An 18448-nucleotide genomic window follows, 5' to 3' on the forward strand; every position below is an offset into this window, starting at 1 on the left:
TCTTTCCCTTGAAGGTAAGCATTATGAATGAAACTGTTATATTTATGAACTTAAAGCATTAGTAGTCACAGAATTGCAAAGTATTTCTTCTGTTAAAACACCCAATAGCTTCTTTCAGTAGTTTCTCTAAAGTGGGTATAAAAATGTTTAATTCCAGGTGGAGAAACTCTTGATGAGTGTGGTTTAAAATTTTTATTGGCTGTTCGCCTTCACACATTTCTAACAACTTCACTTCCTCCTGTACATCGAGCTCAGCTGCTTCACCAAGGTAACTGATGTTTTTTCTTAGATGAGGTGAATCTTAGTGGCATAGCTGTACGTGATTGCTGTGCTGTTGACATGCCTCTGCTGAATCAGTGAGTTATTTTGTTGGCTTTTTAAAAATTAGTGTTCAATATGGATATATGCCAGAACAGAAAATACCTGTTTTATTTTAGGTAGAGTTCTTGGAACTGAAGTGATTTTTTTTTCCTAACAATTTTTTAGTTTTAATTTTTTGTTCTATTTCCTCAAAAGAACTCTTTTCTGTACTTCTAGTACCATGTTGTGCCAATAACCTTCTGCAGGAAAAATGCAGTCAAAAATAGAGTATGTATTTACTTAGGTTTTTTTATACATATTTGGGAAAAAAGATATTTAATGGTCTACTCAGACCTCCAGTGTTTTTTCATATGCTTAGTGTAATTATCCAATGAACTGTTTCAGGTAGTTTTCTTTGGTGTAGTGTTAAGTAGTTCCAACCTGATATTGCAGGTGAGTGAATGAGATGGATTTGATTAGGCCTAATCAAATCTAAAGGGCTGATTGTGATTTGCTTCTTTACCCTTCCTTTAGTTATCATGACATTTGATGGCATTTCCAGTGCCACGGCTTGTCACCCCTCAGCTTCATCAGAAGCTGGTTTGCCAGGACTGACAAAACAGAGTACCAGAGTTAACTCTGATGGAATAGTTTTAGTCAGGATGCTTCTGTGAGAGTAAGAAGTGCTTCCAGGGCACCTGTGGAGGTGCAGATGAGCGTGCCTCTGTGCAGAGAAGCATCTCCTGCCCCTTACTAGAGCTGCCATTATCCATAGTGAGCTGTGCTGCTGTCTTCATGTGTATTTTTCCTCTCCTTCCAGTTCTCTTTTGTATCTCTATTCTCAAACATGTTTTCTGCTGTGATTTATCTGAAACTTCACATTGTCTATTCCAAGTCAAAACAGTAAAATTATATTTCAACACCCTGAAAAATCTAATCAAATGTTACATTTTGTGTCATGGCTAATCTTAATGCCACCCACTATGTAAGTCTATTTTCAGCTGGAATCAATAATTCTCATACTGATGCTTCATCAGTAATGCACTCAGAAATCCAAAATAAACAATTTCACCACTTCCTACCTTCTTCCCTTCTCCCTTTCCTTGACTTGAGATTCTGGATTATTTTATTAGTGACTTTTTTTTAATTAATTATTATGTAGGCTTATCTACTAGTCACTTTGCCTGGGCATTTCATTCAGTAGCAGAAGAAGAACTACTGAGCATGCTCCCTGCACTTCAGAAAGGAGATCCAACATGGTCAGAACTCAGAGCTATGGGCATAGGATGGTGGGTTCGAAATATCCATAGCCTGCGGAAATGCATAGAAAAGGTAAACATAGCTTTCTGAAACAGAACTGTCTAATACTTTTGAAACAGTTACACTCTGATGTTCACCTTCTGTTTAAGTGGTTTTAAATTTTTAGATAAGTCAGGGTTTCTGAATGTTGCATGTTGCATTTTTTTATAGGTAGTGTTTATTGTATGAATATGAACTTTTGTATTTAACTATTTTTTTAGTACTTTAGCTTTCAGATTCCAGTGTGTATGGGATACATTCCAGTACGTTTTGGGCTTTTAGATACTCCATTTTGACAGAGGTCGTGTACAGTGCCTATTGTGGATGCTCAAAATACAGGTTAAGCATATAGTTGCTTTTTATAGCAAAATTACAAAATGAGTTACAGAATAAGTTTCTCCTTAGAAATGTAGGAGAAGTGGGGTCAACTAAAATATTGTACATTTGTCTGGAAATCAATACATTTCCATGATAACAAAACCTTCTATTGTTCTATTGTTTGGTTTTGGCTGATGTTGGGTTTTAGTTTGTTTGTTTTTTGAAATACATGCAGGCACAGCAATAAGCCTATCTTCCAAGAGATTAAAACAAGTGCTCATGAAAAGTGAGTTGAGCTAGAAAATGACATCCAGAAGATACTTTGACAACAAAGCGCTAAAATGCGTGTGTCTACTTTTTAATCTTCAGCAATTAATCATCACTTTATGAAACTTTAAAAAGTTCCAAGTAGTCTGGGCCTGCATTTAAGGTTACCTTACACAGGTTTTGGACTATTCTTGCTGCCACTAACCCCTTTTTCCTTTGCAACCTCCAAAAGTAATCTTCTGTAAACAACTTTTCTCCTGTGGTGACTGGTCCCAGCCTGTTCTTTAAGACTTCACCTGTCCTTTGATTACCAGAGCAGCTAATAAATTTTGTTATGTTTCAGAAACCGATTTCAGATACAGGCATTCCAATTTGGTCTACCAAAAAGCTTCTAGAGCTGGAAAAGCATCAGATAAATGAATCCAAACAAAAATAAGGGTTTAAGGCTGAGGTATCTTCGTGCGTTCCTATGTCACACTCCTAGTGGGAGGAGGGATCCCATATTAAAGACAACTTTCAGGGGCTGTGGGGCATGGGATACCAGAAGCAACAAGAATCCCATTTAAGATTAATTTAACTTTTGTTTGGTTTTTTGCTGTTGAACTGTCTTCACAGGTGGCTAAAGCGGCCTTTCAGCGGAACAACGATCCACTTGATGCAGCCATTTTTTACCTTGCCATGAAAAAGAAGGCTGTGATCTGGGGATTATACAGGTAGAGGACATGCAAGCTCTTACATGGAATTTCATACTGTCTAGTATAATATTGGGGAAAAAAGTTGAATGTGATGGTAATCCAAAAGAAGCACAAATATTACCATTTAAAGCTGAGATTCAGTTTCTTAATTAGTCACTACACTGAATGGGTTATTTCTAAGCTAATTGTATTTACTGAGGTAATTTAGTTGATGTTTCTGAAGATAGATGCGTCAAGCTGTAGTCCCAAATCTACTGTAATTTCAATTACTGCTTCATTCTGGTTTACTTTCAAGGACTACCTTTGCAGGGTGTGGAATGGTGTGGCTATCTTTTCTAGAAGTGTTTGTTATAAATTTTACCTTAAGTTCAGAGGACTGAATGAAGTCTGTCTTTCAAACTGTTATATTTGGTGATATAACATGTTACAAACTTGTTAAAAGGTCGTTTGCATTGTCACTGACACTGAAGAGCACAGCTGGGAAAAATTAGCTTTTCTGTATTTGTGTCAGGGTAACTGAAAATACCATTAGTCTTTGTGCTTATTAAAGTTTTTGTTACTTTTAAATATGAAGCCTCCTGTACTCCCGGTATGGTGAGAGCCTCTGCGTTTCCTAAGGAAAAGATCCATAAAATTCTACTGGCATCTGAGGAAATCAAGAGCCATAGTGCATCTGTTAACATATATAATATTTTATCAATTATTTCAATATGTAGGTCCCAAAAGGACACTAAAATGACACAGTTTTTTGGAAACAACTTTACTGAAGACAGATGGCGTAAAGCAGCATTAAAGAATGCTTTTTCTTTGCTTGGCAAACAGCGTTTTGAACATTCTGCAGCCTTTTTCTTGTTGGCAGGACACTTAAAAGATGCAGTGGAGGTAATAAAATAATTAAACTTTTTTTTTTAGTGTTTAAGACTGTTGTATTGTCCCAGACTTAGAAATGCATTGACTGATTGACTGTGACTTGCATTTTACATTAGTATGACCCATAAGATTCTGGTTTGTTTGTGTTCTTTCCTTCTCCATTGCCCCTCCTATCTGCCCCCACCCCTCCAAATTAATGACAAATACCAATCCTTGATCTTTACATTTTGATTGTGTTTTAGCACTCATATTGGTGATACTAAAAAGTCCCATGGTTAATTTCTTCATAATAATATTGAGGCCCACCTACCATTAACTTGCTTTCTGATTATCTGCCTTGTCATATGTGAAGACAACATAGTTTTTCATCAGGAAGTTCCAGATCTGAAAATGCTTTTTGAGAGTGATGTGAGTCGGCTGCTAGAATCACTTCACCAAAAAAATTATTTCCTGGGTCTGTTTGAAAAGTTGGGAGGAAGTTAATCTCTTTGATAAGGAAGGATTTGATCTGTAAAGTTTCATAACCAAAACATCAAGAAGCAGCATGTGCACAATGACAGTGATTTATTGAAGACAGTTGAAGTCAAAGATACGTTGTCATGTCAGACTTAAACTGAAGAAGTTGCTGATCAGATCTTGCCACAGCTATTCTGTGTAGTTCTTGTAATTTTTTTATGGAATTGATAGACCTACTTATCTAAATGTGAACAGATTCATGTCATTTCTGTCTTGTGATCATTTTAACCATGCGAGAAATTACAATGTGTTGTCTTGTGAACATACTTATTTTTGATTAGGTCTGCCTTGAAAAACTGAATGACATTCAGTTGGCTCTGGTAATATCAAGACTTTATGAGTCGGAATTTGAAGTATCTAGTACTTATAAATCTGTACTACAGAAGAGAATTTTGGGTAGTGTGCTCGCTGGAAAAGAGAGCTTAGGAAACGTGCACTGTGACCCTTTTCTGCGAAGTATGGCTTACTGGATTTTGGAAGATTATAGCAAGGCTCTTGACACTTTGATTAAACATTCTGTTGAAGATGAAGGAGGTAAGAATATGAGTATTTTGCCTCTTAGGTTGGTTTTAACTATTTGTTCATTAAAGTAGCAGTTTCTTAAAGTGTAGACTGAACAAGACCAGGTACTGCGCAGTTGCTCACTGTTGCTGGTAAATAGCTTGCTGTAACATTGTGTGTGTTTCTTATAGGAAATGTAGTAACTTTCTTGTTATCCTGTATCCCATGAATGAATACTTAATTTATCCTTTAAATATATTGACATCAGGATAATCAGAATGACCCTGCAATGATGAAGCTGTCTTTCCACCAGCAGCTTAAAGATGAAGAGACAAATTAACTTCATTTGTTAGTTTGACTCCATCACAACCTAGGAAAAAATTTGGGGTTGCATAGTTTCATGTCAGAGTTGGAAGACATGGTATTTTGTAGCTTTAGTCTTTGGAAAGAATACTTAGCCACACTGATAAACTGCCATAGAAAAGATTTCAATACTTAACTGTGATAGCACGAGGCCCACGTGGTGCTTGAAATAGCATGTGAGTCTTCTAAAGTGGTGGTTCTGCCTTTTTGCTTGCTACCTTTACAGGCCTTCTAAGAATCCATTGTATTATTTCTTACAGTTAATGTTTTCCAGGAAGTCAAGTCTCCAGTAGTTAGCATGGTAGCTGGTTTCAGAGCTGGCTACTGAGAGAAACTTGGTAGGTATAAATGAAGACTTGGAAGCCCTAGAGTTGCGTCATTCATTCATGCAAACTGATTTCGGTAGAAGTTACATGCCTTGGCATGATACAGTGTTCAGTTCCCTCTGTCTTGGGCATATCCTCCTGTGTAAAGTAATTATTCGATGTTACTAATTTTTTAATCAGATCAGTGGCTTGTGTTTGGTGTTTTGCTTTATTTTCTAACTTAAAAGGTGTTCTTCGATGTAAATTTTCCTGTTATCTGTAGTTAGTCGTGCCATAACTCCTGATGGAGGAAACTGTGAAGGGTTTTATCTCAGCTAAGCCAGACACTTTGAAAGCTGTGTGAAGTGTCCTTCGCTGATGCTTGTGTCTTTCCAGGGTTTTTCCTGTTGTGGTTTTGGACATGAAAATAAAGTGTATAGGTGCTGCACTGTTGTACAATTCATTTATTCATATGGAGTACTGATATCAATATGTATAAATGTTATGGATTTCCTAGTTCTGTTATAAGTTGCATTTTTGCTGAGATGTAGACAAAATAAAAAATTGTAAAAAATTTTTTTTTAAAGTAAGAATCTTCGGTGAGATCTAACATCTTACTGTCATGATGGAGACTTCAGAAATTTAAACTGAACAGGAATGTGGTCTTGTTTGACTGCAATAGAAGGTGCAAAGGAAGGTGAAAAGGGGGGTGCAATGAAGTAAGCTAGTACTAAAACCTAGTAGCCTTCTGATTAACTTAGAACTTTGCAGATGGGTTATTTCCTACAGAATGGTAGATTTTCCTCATGATGCAATATCTTTTCAGATAAAGGAGATGGCTCATCGAGTTGTAACCCTGCAGTGTTTAACTTCTATAACTACCTAAGAACGCATCCTCTCTTGTTGAGACGTCATTTTGGCTCTTCTGATACATCTTCCACACACATTTGCTTAACAGTGGAAAATGGGTTAGCTGACAAAATCAACCTAGGCGAAAGACGGCTGTTTTTCACCACTGCATATGCTCATCTAAAAGCTGGTTGTCCTATGTTGGCCTTGGAGGTCTTATCAAAGATGCCCAAAGTTGTTAAGAAGTCAAAGTCATTCCTTAGATCCCCTAGTTTAATGGATACTAGTAAAGATCTCTCACCATCTTCTCCAGTCAGAGAGTTGGAAACAAAAGACCGATCTTCCAGTGTTGATTGGTCACAGCCAGTACTAAATGGTCTAGGTTCATCTTCAGATTGTTCATCAGGAAGACATTCGAGCTCAACCCTTTCCTTTGACTGGAGCCAGCCAAGTGTGGTATTCCAAGATGAACCTTTGAAACTACAATCAGACAGCGATGATAGTGATCAGAGCGAAGATTCTTCCCTGGTAATGAAAGACCTACAACCTCTGAAGAAAACTGAGAAATTCTATGAAACAAGCTCTAGCTACACAGAATCTTTTAGCATAGTTGATGGCAAAGATACTCTGAGTCCATCAGAAGATATAATTTCAGCACAGCTGAAGTTCAGAGCATGCCTGAAAATTCTTACTGTAGAGCTTCGTACGCTGTCCACTGGTTATGAGGTGGACGGTGGGAAGTTGAGATACCAGCTTTATCAGTGGCTTGAAAGAGAAGTGATAGCTCTTCAAAAGACCTGTGATTATAATGTCGAAGTAGAAGATGTACAGTCAGGAATTAGTGTGATGCCAGAGGAAGCTGCACTACATGAGAACGCTGAAGACTTAGCTGACCAGCAAAAAAACATGCTGCAGAAAGAAGACTTTCATAAAAGACGTCAGTGGCTTCTGAAATACCAGTCTCTCTTAAGAATGTTCCTTAGTTACTGTATACTTCACGGCTCTCATGGCGGAGGCTTGGCATCTGTCAGAATGGAATTAATTCTCCTATTGCAGGAATCTCAGCAGGTATGTGGGGGAGCTTAAGTTTGTGTTTTCTCTAGGTCAGGTTTGTTGTAGACGTTTTGAATGTGTTTCGTATTACTGTTGAAGTTTTCCGATTACAGCATGCACTTGCTTCACAATAAATGTAGCACTGTTTTTATCATTTTACATTTTCTGTAGGCTATGGGTTTTGTTGTTTAGAATCCCCTTTCCCTCTTTCTAAAGTTCTGTTCCCTGTAGGAAGCCAAACTATCACTTGTGTGTTTCTTGCTTGTCTTCAGGAGCAGTCAGTACAGATACCTTCCAGCCCTCTACCAGAGCAAAGCTCCGTACCTCTCCTATTTGCTTGCACAGCTAGTGCCAAAACAGTGGTGGCTAATCCGCTGCTACATCTTGGTAACTTAACTCATGATATATTACATGCCATAATAAACCTTGATTCGCCACCTCATCCAGATGCTCAGAACAACAAGGTGCGTATTGTTTTTGTTGTTGTCATTGTCTGTTTCGCTGAAGCCTTGAATCTTCTTCTGACAGCATAAAAACTACCTGGTGTGCCTACCTGTGAAAGTAATAAAACTGTGGAACCTAACTATTTTCAGTAGTACTTACCTTGAACTAAAATAACATACACTGATTGTTGCTTATTGTTGAGTCACTGAGTACCTGGTTCAGCAAGCTGAAGTACATTGGCCTCTCCCAGGGCTGGATATTTTTCCAAGATGACATCTGTTATGGGAGATGTGCTGCATTCTCAGTGTCTTGGTTGTCTTTGATCATTACTTCTGTTATATTAATGGCAAACTCTGCATTTCAGTCCTAGACCTAAGTAAAATTAAGTTTGGAGGCACAAAAACTGATTGTCAGTGAAGTATAGTAAATTCAGACTTTTTTTTGTGAAACTGTATATATGTTCATACAGTAAAATATAGTCCTTTTTTAAAAGTTATGTTTCTGTAAGTTTTCTTCTGTATTTAACCTTGGACTGGAACCTAAAATTTAAAGTGTTAGGTTAAATGTTTCCTGAAGCTTTGTGTTAGGTCCCAAATCATGTTTACTTTTACAAGGGATTTCTAGAGAACACTTAAGAGTTTGCTTAATTCCTAGTCTGTGATTCATTTCACAGGGAACAAAAAAATGAGTTTATTATACTTAATTGTCTAAGTGAACCTTTTCGATTCTCTAGCTCTTTCTGTGTGTTTGGTGATACATTAAATAAAGTATCAGCTGTGACATTAATAGTGAGCAGTGTGATACTGAGTAAATAGTGGGGCTGTCTGAGCTGGACAAGAATTGGTCAGAAGCTAAGCTGCACTGTAATTTTCATTCTGAAACAAAGCCTTTGTATTCTGAGCCAGCATAATGCTGCTGTCTTAGGGTATAATCACTTATGACTGTTCTATAGAGGTTTAACATGTTGCTGTTTCCTAATTGAAAACATTGCAGGTAGCCCTGACCTGTGATTATGGGTTGGTGGGGTGAGTGTGTGCTTCCCCACGCCTTTCATTGCAAAGTTAATTGGTTTATCTGGAATTAGTTCTGAAGAGGAGGTGTAAAGTGGTTTTTGCCATAAGTACTTATGCCTTCCATGGTCAGTGCTTGTTCCACTGTTACAGATCTGTGCGTGACAGGCTGTGATACTAATCACTGTTCACCTTGAGTGTAACGTGTGCTATAAAACTTTTTGTCTTACAGATATATGTAATGCATACCTTAGCAGCGTCACTCTCTGCTTGCATCTACCAGTGCCTTTGTGATGGCCACAGCTACAGGTAAAGGTCCATGGAAAGTACTTTGTAGAGAATGGTCAGCACGCTGTCTCACTATCGTGATGGTATAGTAGATGGTGCATTAGAAGGCGGTGCTCACACCTGCCTACATCTAGAAAAGGCTATCGCTTGAATAGTTTTGAACGTCACTTTTTTTAATAAATGTGACTTTTCTGTTTCACAGCTCCTTTCAAGCAAATCAATTCACTGGAACAGTGTATCAGACAGTGCTGTTAACTCAGCGCCATTCTCTAAGAACAGCAAGCCTAGAAGAAACAGTGACTCCCAATACATCACCTGCTCAGTGGCCAGGTATTCAGAGTTGATATGTTTCTTTCCTCTTAGGGAAAACTTCATTGTCTGGATCCTCTGTTAGAGCATGTCGCTGTGCTCTGGACTTTATATTAATGTTTTTAACAGCTGTGTGGTAAAAATAAGTTCTTATCATAAAACTTTATCTTCATTTTTCAAAAGCTGTAAGCTAGTAATTCTGGTTGTTCACTAAATCAAGTTGATTTATAATGCTTTCTCTTGCTAAAAAATGTTAATGGGGGCTCTAGTGAAGGGCAAGTAGACAGTAAGTAGGGCCAAGTGTTTCCTGTGCTCTACTTGCTCCCCCTGCAGGCAACAGGTCAGTCTCACCATTAGTCCACTTCCTTACCGTCGAAATGGGCTTGGAACGCTCTCAGTTTGTGCTCCATCTCAGAACAACTGTAGATTATGTACAACTCTTGAATTAACCTGAAGCTATTGACAGTGAGAAGTTTATAATGAATTATGTTTTTCGGTAGCTCTTAAACCTATGCAGGACTTCAGATAATTCTTAATGTGTGCTGGGATAGACCCCAGCTAATGAAGCTACACTGGTCACATGAGCTTCAGTTTACAGCACTAACTTTAATGTAGGTGTAACCAAGACACATGCTTTCATACCATGGGATTTGTTTTTTCAATAAGAAAATGTCACATTAAAATAGTGTTAAGATAACCTTAAGCAGTCTTTGTTTGATGCCATATTGTTTTTTCTTTCTGCAATATATTCTCTCACTGAATCTGCGTACATCAGACAGAATTCAGAATGTCATCTGTCATCTTCTTATTTCATTAGTTGAAGAATTAAATTTCTAATGAATGAGACAAGGGATTGTTAGCAGTTCTGCTTATAGGTAACATCACCTCGGACTGACTTCTCTTTTTTAATAGCTTCACATGCTTTATGTGTAAATGGGAGACTGTGACACAAAGAATTCTTTGGCCACTATCTGTATCTTCACTTATGGGCACTAAGTGACACAGTCGGAGCCACATTTGAAATGCTACAACTTGTTGTGGGAGTGTAAAAACGTTACAAGGTGTTTGGCACTCGAGTGAAAGAACCCTTGTCAGACAATGCACACTTCAAGTTGACGCCCGTGATTTTTGGTTGGTTTTGACACTGTAAAGTGAGAATATATAATTTCAATTTGGTGCTATGCTGGAGTTACAAACCAAACTGGTTAAAGAAGAACCACAGGAAAGTCGATGAGGGGATTGGCATTTTTAAGTATAAGATTTGGCTGCTCTGTATTGAATAAACTGTGAGGCACTGAATGAAGAATGGAGAATAAGAAGCTAACCTGTTGCTGAATAAAACTGAGGAGCCAGAAAAGAGAGAGCTTGAGACATGGAGCAGAAAGAAGTTTCCTCTAATGCAACTGTATGTTGTATCATAGAGTTTCAGTACCAGGGAATTGGATTAAAGCTGCCAGTGTTTTACTTAAGATATATCACAAAATTTGAGTGATTTTTAATGTTTCTTTTGTCCTCTTATTCTTGAAAGGTTGCTATGTATTTATTAAACTGTTAGTCCAAAACATGAAGCTAAAAAGCTTTAGTAAACTATTAAAAATAAATAGCATGCCACTTTCACCTGGAATTTTCAATCTCCTCTAAAAATGAGATTTTTCTACACTAGAAAGTACTAAATAATACAGGTTGACAGTCAAAACGCCTGTGATAATCCAGCATCTGTTCGCACATACATATGCTTTCTCTCTCTTTTTTTTTTTGTTTATTTTTTTTACATGTACAGGAATAACAGCTCTTATACGTCTCTTGAATTCTGCTGGCGAGGAAGCCCAGCCAGGCCTCACAGTTTTACTGTGCGAAATTCTAACTGCGGTCTATCTGAGTCTGTTCATCCATGGCCTAGCAACACATTCTAGCAGCGAGCTGTATAGAATTATGGCTCATCCACTTAACAGCAAAATGTGGTCTGCTATCTTTGGAGGAGGAGCTCATACACCCAGCAGAGGACAACTGCAATTAAAGACAAAAACTGGTTAGTTCTACTGTTTTATTTGCATTTGTCTTCTGGATTTTTAAGAAAATGATGTGACTGCTACTGAAAGCTTAAGAGTAATTGCTTTAAGTAGTTCATGTTTGCTAAGAATTCAGTACGTTTTTAGATCTGCAAAAAAACCCAAGGATCTGAAATTATTGGATAGATATTGTGTAGAAGGAAGTAGGGAGGAAAAGTGAATGTTATTGAAATAAGGTTTCCAAGTAGCACTGCAGTGTGAAGGCGTGAAGTTCATCTTAAAGAGAAAATTTTCGGTACTATTTGATCCTAGATTTTAATGTTATTTTTAAAGCTTTCCAATTCTCTCATAACAGGAATATAATTCCCATTTTACAAATACAGTATGTTTTCTCTCTTTGGCAGGTAGGCACTTCCCAATGCCTAGCCCACATCAGGTAGTAGTGTTCTCCATGGAATGCGTGGGATTTTCCAAATCCCTTACCACCTTCAGTACTCATAGTCCTACCAAATCTTCAGGCAAGATACTAGATTTAGTACTAGGCCTCTACATGCAGTTTGCTATGTGTGATGATTTTTTTTGCATATGTAGAAAGACAGAAAAACTTCTGTTTGCAAGCCATGACACCAAAATTTAAAGTTTTATAATTGAAGCAGCCATTCAATTGGACCTTTTTAAAAAAAGAAATTTGGCAGTGCTGCTGTATTCTTACTACACTTCATCTGAAAACAGCATGAAATATAAAATTACTTTGACCATGGTTTGAAAGGATCAGAAGTGTTTCGTATCTTTGGAGAGCTGCTTGTTTTGCTTTTTGAATATAAGCATTATTATGCATGTGGATTTCTGAGTGTTCATTCTAGACATCACAAAGAAAAGCTCGTTGACATTCAATTTTGATAGTCTGAGAACCCTTTAGGAAAGCAAACAACCTTCAAGTCTTAAATTGAGATGATTATAAATTATCCTATGGTCCAGAATGAATTCTGTAATGCTTCTTTTTGGTACAGATTTGTGCTTTATAATTTCATTGGACTTCTGTGGAACTAAGAGCAACAATCCTAGAGATTATCTCGTTTTTTAAAAGGAAGATGTTGTAAAGATAGATGAACTGTGGTGACTTTGTACATCACATCTGAACATATAATGTAACTTACACTAAATATTTTTTTATAATTAGATTGTTATTACTGATAGTATATGTATGTTACATACAAAAATGTCTTACCTTGCATTTAAGGAAAACTGAAAATGTAGTCTGTTTAAATGCAGACTTTGTCAGACATCTAGAAAAGTATTTTCAGAGTAGATATCTTTAATCAAAAGTGAGTTCTTATTCTAGATCTGACTGGTTTTCTCTGTGGTATTGAATAGATAATTCTCATTATCATTGTTAAGGTGAATGTATTTGCCATGTCAGAGTTTTTGGAAGGTGTAACTGGCCTTTCTTGGCAATTATATGTTACCTAGGCGTTGGTAATGGTACACAGAGGTGTGTTAATGCTGCTGCTACTACTACTGTTTTAAAATAAGATAATTGTTTTTATGGAGAAATGTACTCTGAAATGTGTACTAAATGCCTGGGTACTGCATGTTTTTCTTAAAAATGAATGCTGGCTGGCTGATTACAAAATTAGTACAACTGCTGGAAGAATCAAGAAACTGAAACTGAAAATTTAAGGGCAGAAGGAACCTCATTATAGACTAGTTTGTAGGGATGATCAAACGCTGGGAAAGTGGCCTAGAGGGGTTGTGGAGTTGCCATCTCTGGAGTTGTTAGAAACTTTAACAAACTAGGCCATCACTTAAGTTAGCCCAGTTCTGAGCAAGGGGTTGGAGCAGGTCCCTTCCAAACTACCTAATTCTAGGTTTCTGTAGGTCTGTTATTTGTTTTTAATGCAAGTTCATCTAGAGCAAATGTGGGGGAGAACTTTGCTGAAGCTTCTTTCTCTGTAACTGTAAACTTTAAAAAAAAAAAAAAAAAAAAAAAGAGGTAAGGGAAAAAAACAGACCCCCGGTGAAGCAGAAGAGTCGAATCAGCAATATGTTTGTGCCTTTACTGTCATCTCTTACTTTTTCTCCTGACACCCAGAAATGAACGCTGAGAAGTGACTAGGATGCTTGTTCCAGTCAACTATGTCACGTTTGTCCGTAATATGATGCAGACTTGGTGTAGCTTCCCGTTTTGTTACGTCTAACAGGGCTTGTTTCTCTGAAGTTTATTTTTAGATTTTTCTGAAATGCTTTCACTCTCAAATGGAGATCAAAAGCCAACAATCCATAACACTAAGAATCCTAATGTAACAACAGTATGCTGTTTCCTCCTTGCCACTCCCCAGTTCTTGAGCACTTTATCTGAATGTGGATGTTGATCTCCAAGTTTCAAACTTGTTTCAGGAGATCATAGTACTATACAGTGTTGGCCAATAAAGTCATGTGATTTCCCTCTTTGCTTTAGTTGAATATAGCATGTAATAACTTTGGATATAACTTTTGGTATTTCTTTTAAATAAATACCATCTTTCTTTGTGGCAGAAGCTAGAAAACAGGAACTAAAAAATAGCTCCTGGTAGTCTTACAAAATCCTGACCTCCGTTAGGTATTATTTTGTATGGAAAGCTACTGTTTTATTGCCTCTTTCACAGTGAAAATCAGACAAAGCATAGCAGTTCGAGTGCTGCAGTGCTGGGCTCGTTTTCTTATGGTGCTTTGGAGTAATGAGTACTTCATGGCTTGTGTGGCCTTTCTATTCTATATTAAAGCCTTTGTCTTCTCATTATTACTGTCTTATTCTTAGTTGTCAGCTATTAAAACAGATTAGAAGATTGACTTGGAGTTATTTTGGCTCAGTAAAAGAAGCCTTAAATGGTCAGAACAGGAAATTTTAACAAAGATTGTGTATGCCACCAAGTATTCTGTTGTGCTTATCTGATTTTTTGAGAGGTTTCCATTCTCACCCTGTATTGGAACACCCACCATGTATCTAATGTCTTCATAAACATCTGACCGTTTAATATATACTTGCTTTGAGCTTTTCGGTGAATCAATACTCATTAAGGGGTACATAAAGACAACAAGAATTTAGTGTCTTGTGTACATACGATAATCAATCTGCATCTTATGGAACTGATTTGCAGTTGCTACTGTTGAGTGCTAATTCATTAAATCCATTCCTGGGAAGGTGGAAGGGAAAATAACATGGGCAACAGATCTTTTGAATATCACTGCATGTGTGAGATCTTGGCAGAAATTTTCCATGTCTGAAATGTTCCAATATTCTTGGAAAAATAATGAAAGTTTTATATTTGTCTCATAAATAAAACGGGACCAAAAATAAATGTTTTGAGTGGAAAAAAAACCCCATGTAAACAGTTTTAACTAGAAATAGGTGAGAAATTTTGAAAATTAATGTCATTGGTGATCTGAAATCCTAAATGACAGTCAGATTTTTAATGAATTTGTTTATTTAAAGGGTTTTGGAAGAAATTAGCAATAGAAGTATGTATTTCAAACCACTTTAACGGTTTTACTTTCATTTGTCTTAAATACTGATTTTTTTTTTTTTTCCCCCTGATGGCTATCGTGAAGTATTCTTAAAAATACAAAGAATGGTCCAACAGAGTGAGGGGGGAAAAAGTACTGTTTTGAAGTAAAACATTTACTTTTTGAATTCTGCTTAGAAAAACAACCTGCAAGCATATACTTAGTTCTGTACCATGCAACACTTGCTTTTTTATTTTATGCCTAGTGAATTTCTTATTTTTGTTTTAAGCAATTGCTAAAAATGCATAGTGATGGCATGTGCATGCTCGTTGTTAGCTGATGAGCTTTAAATGATTAAATGAGAATGCATTGTACTGCAGCTGTTACGTTTGTGACTTTTAGGACAGGTAAGTGGATTTCAAATAATAGCTCTAACAGGATAAAAAATAAGATACTGTATAGCAGTGCAACACAGACTGTTAAAATATCCCAGGTTCAAGGTGAAAGATGAAATGTCTTCAGCTTTTATTAGATTCTATATATGAATTATGTTATAGTTCAGCTGCTTGTAATGGTTGTCTTCATGTCTTCTTCGTGGTCGTCAAAAATTTTGTTGAAAGTTGGAAAAACATGCTTTTTTTCTAGTCCAGAAATTATTGGGGGTGGGGTGGGGGTGTAGAAATCCATCAGCCATTGCTAATGCAGAGAACTTGCCTCTCTGGAAAAAGGTTAAAAATCATAGTTTTGAGGTATTAAAAAAAAAACCAAACACCAAAAGGGGTGTGTTTGGTGGTGTGTTTTGGTTGGTTTTTTTGTTTTGTTTTGGGGTTTTTTGGGTGTTTGGTTTTTTTTAAATTAGCTTAAATCTTAACTCCCTCATGGCTTACAGGTGACTCTGTGTTAGGAGCATATAAGTCGCATATGTGGAATATAACTGTTCTTAAATGAACGCTGTTTTTCTTTTGTCCAGAGTGTTAGACCTTCTGTTTTCAAGTGACTGGAGTACCCGTTAGAGTTTTGAAGGCTGTAGTCTTTCAAGCATCTATCAAGACTCAGAAGTCTCCTGTGGATAAAACATAAACAAAGCAAATAGGGTGTAAGGAATACTTCTTCGTCATAGTTCAGGCATAAATAGGGAAGCTGGCTCTTTTAGTGCCATCCTTATCTACTGGAGAAAATAATTTCAGAAACTTCAGTGGAAGTTAAGTTTTTTGGGCCCTTGAGAGCAGAAGGGAGTAAGAAAAGTTAAAACAATAAAGCACCCCTTTGATTCTGTGATGTTCTCATTAGTTTACCAGTCTGGCCCAACATGGTGCTTGAACTCGGTGAGAGGGATATCTGATCTCCAGGTGAGCTCTTTTAACCTGCAGATTTGCTTTCCTGGAGCCTACTTACGACTGCTGTTATATCAGCTGAAGACTCCAATCATACGGCAACCCATATACCACTTCACTTAGGAGATGTTTAGATGAGATTTTTATGATCAGCTGCCTGATCCCATATTGCTGTATGCAAAATGAAAAACCCACTTAATTGAACAAGAAACAAAATGTTTTTCTATACTCTTCTTCCCAACCGCCTTTTTTTTTTTTTTTTTGGCATCTAAACAAAAGGAGTGGGGTGAGGTGAAACTTAAGAGAGTTATGTGGCTGTTTTGGGTGATGTCACAGCTTTCAGACCTTAACTGGAAAACAGAGATTTGGGAAAAAAAATTAAATATTCAGTACTCAGTTAAATAGGTGTTGAAAGTTTTGGGTGCTTGAAAAGGCAGTTCAGAAAATCGACTCCCTCATTATCTTAAAAGTTTTAACTTTCTTTGTTTTACCTAAGACTTGAAACTATTCAGTTGTTTCACTGTTGAAACTAATCTCCATGCATTACATCTACTTGAAAATAAACAGATTTTAGAATCAAGTGGGAAATGGATTCAAGTCCATTCTGTCTGTGATGGCAGTTGAATGAAGGCTGTTGTATGGTATCAGATCTCCAAATGCGATTCTCTTTCATCTATGTCCCACTTCAGAAGTTATGGAGAGGCAGAACACTAGATTACTTCTTAGGGACAGTGACAATCGATATCATTCCTCCTCAGTTAAATGAAAGGCTGTACAATCCACCTACCAAGAACGAGTTCAGGTTATCAGATGGTTACGTGAATCTCTCTTTAAGCAATTGTTTTTTCCGTATTTGTGAATTTGATACTTCTCAATTGACAAGAAAACAAGGGATCTGAGACTCGCTTGTTCATACATTTGTGAGATAACTGCATTATGATATTTCTGATAGCTTGGATAAGCTGTTTCCCTGAGTACTTTAATCATCAAGAATGCAATTAAAACCTATCATAGACATTTCTTCTTCTGAAAAAAAAAACCAGTGTTGAGGGAAGTGAGGAGTTGAGGGCATTAATGCAATTAATTAGTTCTTCCCCGTTTGGTAAGTTATATATCAGAATGTATTAGTTAAATGGGATCTTTTATATTTGCTGGAGAAATACATTGTTAGGCATATCAATTTATCAAAATTGCACTGTTTAGAAAAAAGTACAGACCTTCTCTGGAAGTAGACACAGAGTTAAAGCTTGGAGTGGGAATGGCAAGCCTAGATATTTGCACTATGTATTCTAAAAGACAAGACTCGTCTTGTCTTAAAAAAACAAGCATAATCAGTATTTAGTGGGCCTTATTAAAGTATTCTGGTTTTTCGGTATTATTGCTTGACCAGCAATGTTTATAATCTCTTTAGGAAGAAAGCTTCTCATGAAGTTATGGGTGTACGTTACTATTTTGTATTACTTGTTCTGGGAGTTTTCCCCTTCTGGAGTTCTAGTTATGTATTAGTTTTTCATACTTGAGGATTAACATTGTTGATGCTTCTTTGCTACCGAAATGCTGAGATACAATTCTGAAGACTTGTATTGAGGAAAATTTTTACTTCCTACTATAAATCCCTTTATTTAAAGCAATAAGGTCGTGGAGCAGGCAATGTAAATCAACATGGTGTATTTGCTTCCTCTTTAGATGATGGAGAGAAACAACAAAAACGTTACAGGCTTTCATCAAAAACCTCTCCAAAAGAGAGTCCTCAGTTGCCTGGATTGCCACTGGTAGACCAAGAATCGCCATCTTACAAAGAAAGATTTATTCCTCCTGAGCTTAGCATCTGGGATTATTTCATTGCAAAGGTAACTTTTTTCTACTATGACAGCTAAATATCTTCTGCCACTTCTGAAGTGCTAATTTTTTTTCTTCTAAGTCTTTATTCTAAGTAATGATTTCAATGTGTGTTAGAAGCTGTCTGTTTTTATTAGTAATATTTAGCTTTTTCTAGAACTGTAAGTATTTTTCAAACAGCTGTCTTAAAAACTTGTTAGGCAATAAATTTGTTTTCAGATAATGGTAGGAACAAAATGGGTTGCTTTTTATGACTTCTGAGTACCAACCTGTAGGTAATTATGGATCAGGTATTTAGATGAACAAGGACATCTGAGAAGCTTCTTGTCATTACAAGTGAGTGAAATGAGCATGTATACTTAATAGAAAACAAATTATCATAGAATCACAGAATGG

At 36.8% G+C, this 18448-nt stretch overlaps 1 protein-coding gene across 1 annotated transcript in view; it reads left to right on the top strand.

Moving 5' to 3' along the window:
* Window positions 1–18063, top strand: part of LOC104514994 (dmX-like protein 1) — a gene marked incomplete at both ends in the record, with an annotated part of 22468 nt that extends 4405 nt beyond the window's left edge. The window contains 12 exons of the mRNA XM_010158819.1: window positions 158–268; window positions 1463–1632; window positions 2800–2897; window positions 3596–3761; window positions 4547–4799; window positions 6261–7351; window positions 7609–7800; window positions 9023–9099; window positions 9281–9408; window positions 11168–11416; window positions 11801–11914; window positions 17900–18063. Of these exons, the coding sequence (XP_010157121.1) occupies window positions 158–268; window positions 1463–1632; window positions 2800–2897; window positions 3596–3761; window positions 4547–4799; window positions 6261–7351; window positions 7609–7800; window positions 9023–9099; window positions 9281–9408; window positions 11168–11416; window positions 11801–11914; window positions 17900–18063 (2813 nt within the window). The remainder of the gene's footprint in view (window positions 1–157; window positions 269–1462; window positions 1633–2799; window positions 2898–3595; window positions 3762–4546; window positions 4800–6260; window positions 7352–7608; window positions 7801–9022; window positions 9100–9280; window positions 9409–11167; window positions 11417–11800; window positions 11915–17899) is intronic.
* Between the last annotated feature and the right edge of the window lie 385 nt (window positions 18064–18448).

Source organism: Eurypyga helias, unplaced genomic scaffold (genome assembly GCF_000690775.1).
Source record: "Eurypyga helias isolate BGI_N326 unplaced genomic scaffold, ASM69077v1 scaffold13299, whole genome shotgun sequence".
NCBI classification, from domain to species: Eukaryota; Metazoa; Chordata; class Aves; order Eurypygiformes; family Eurypygidae; genus Eurypyga; species Eurypyga helias.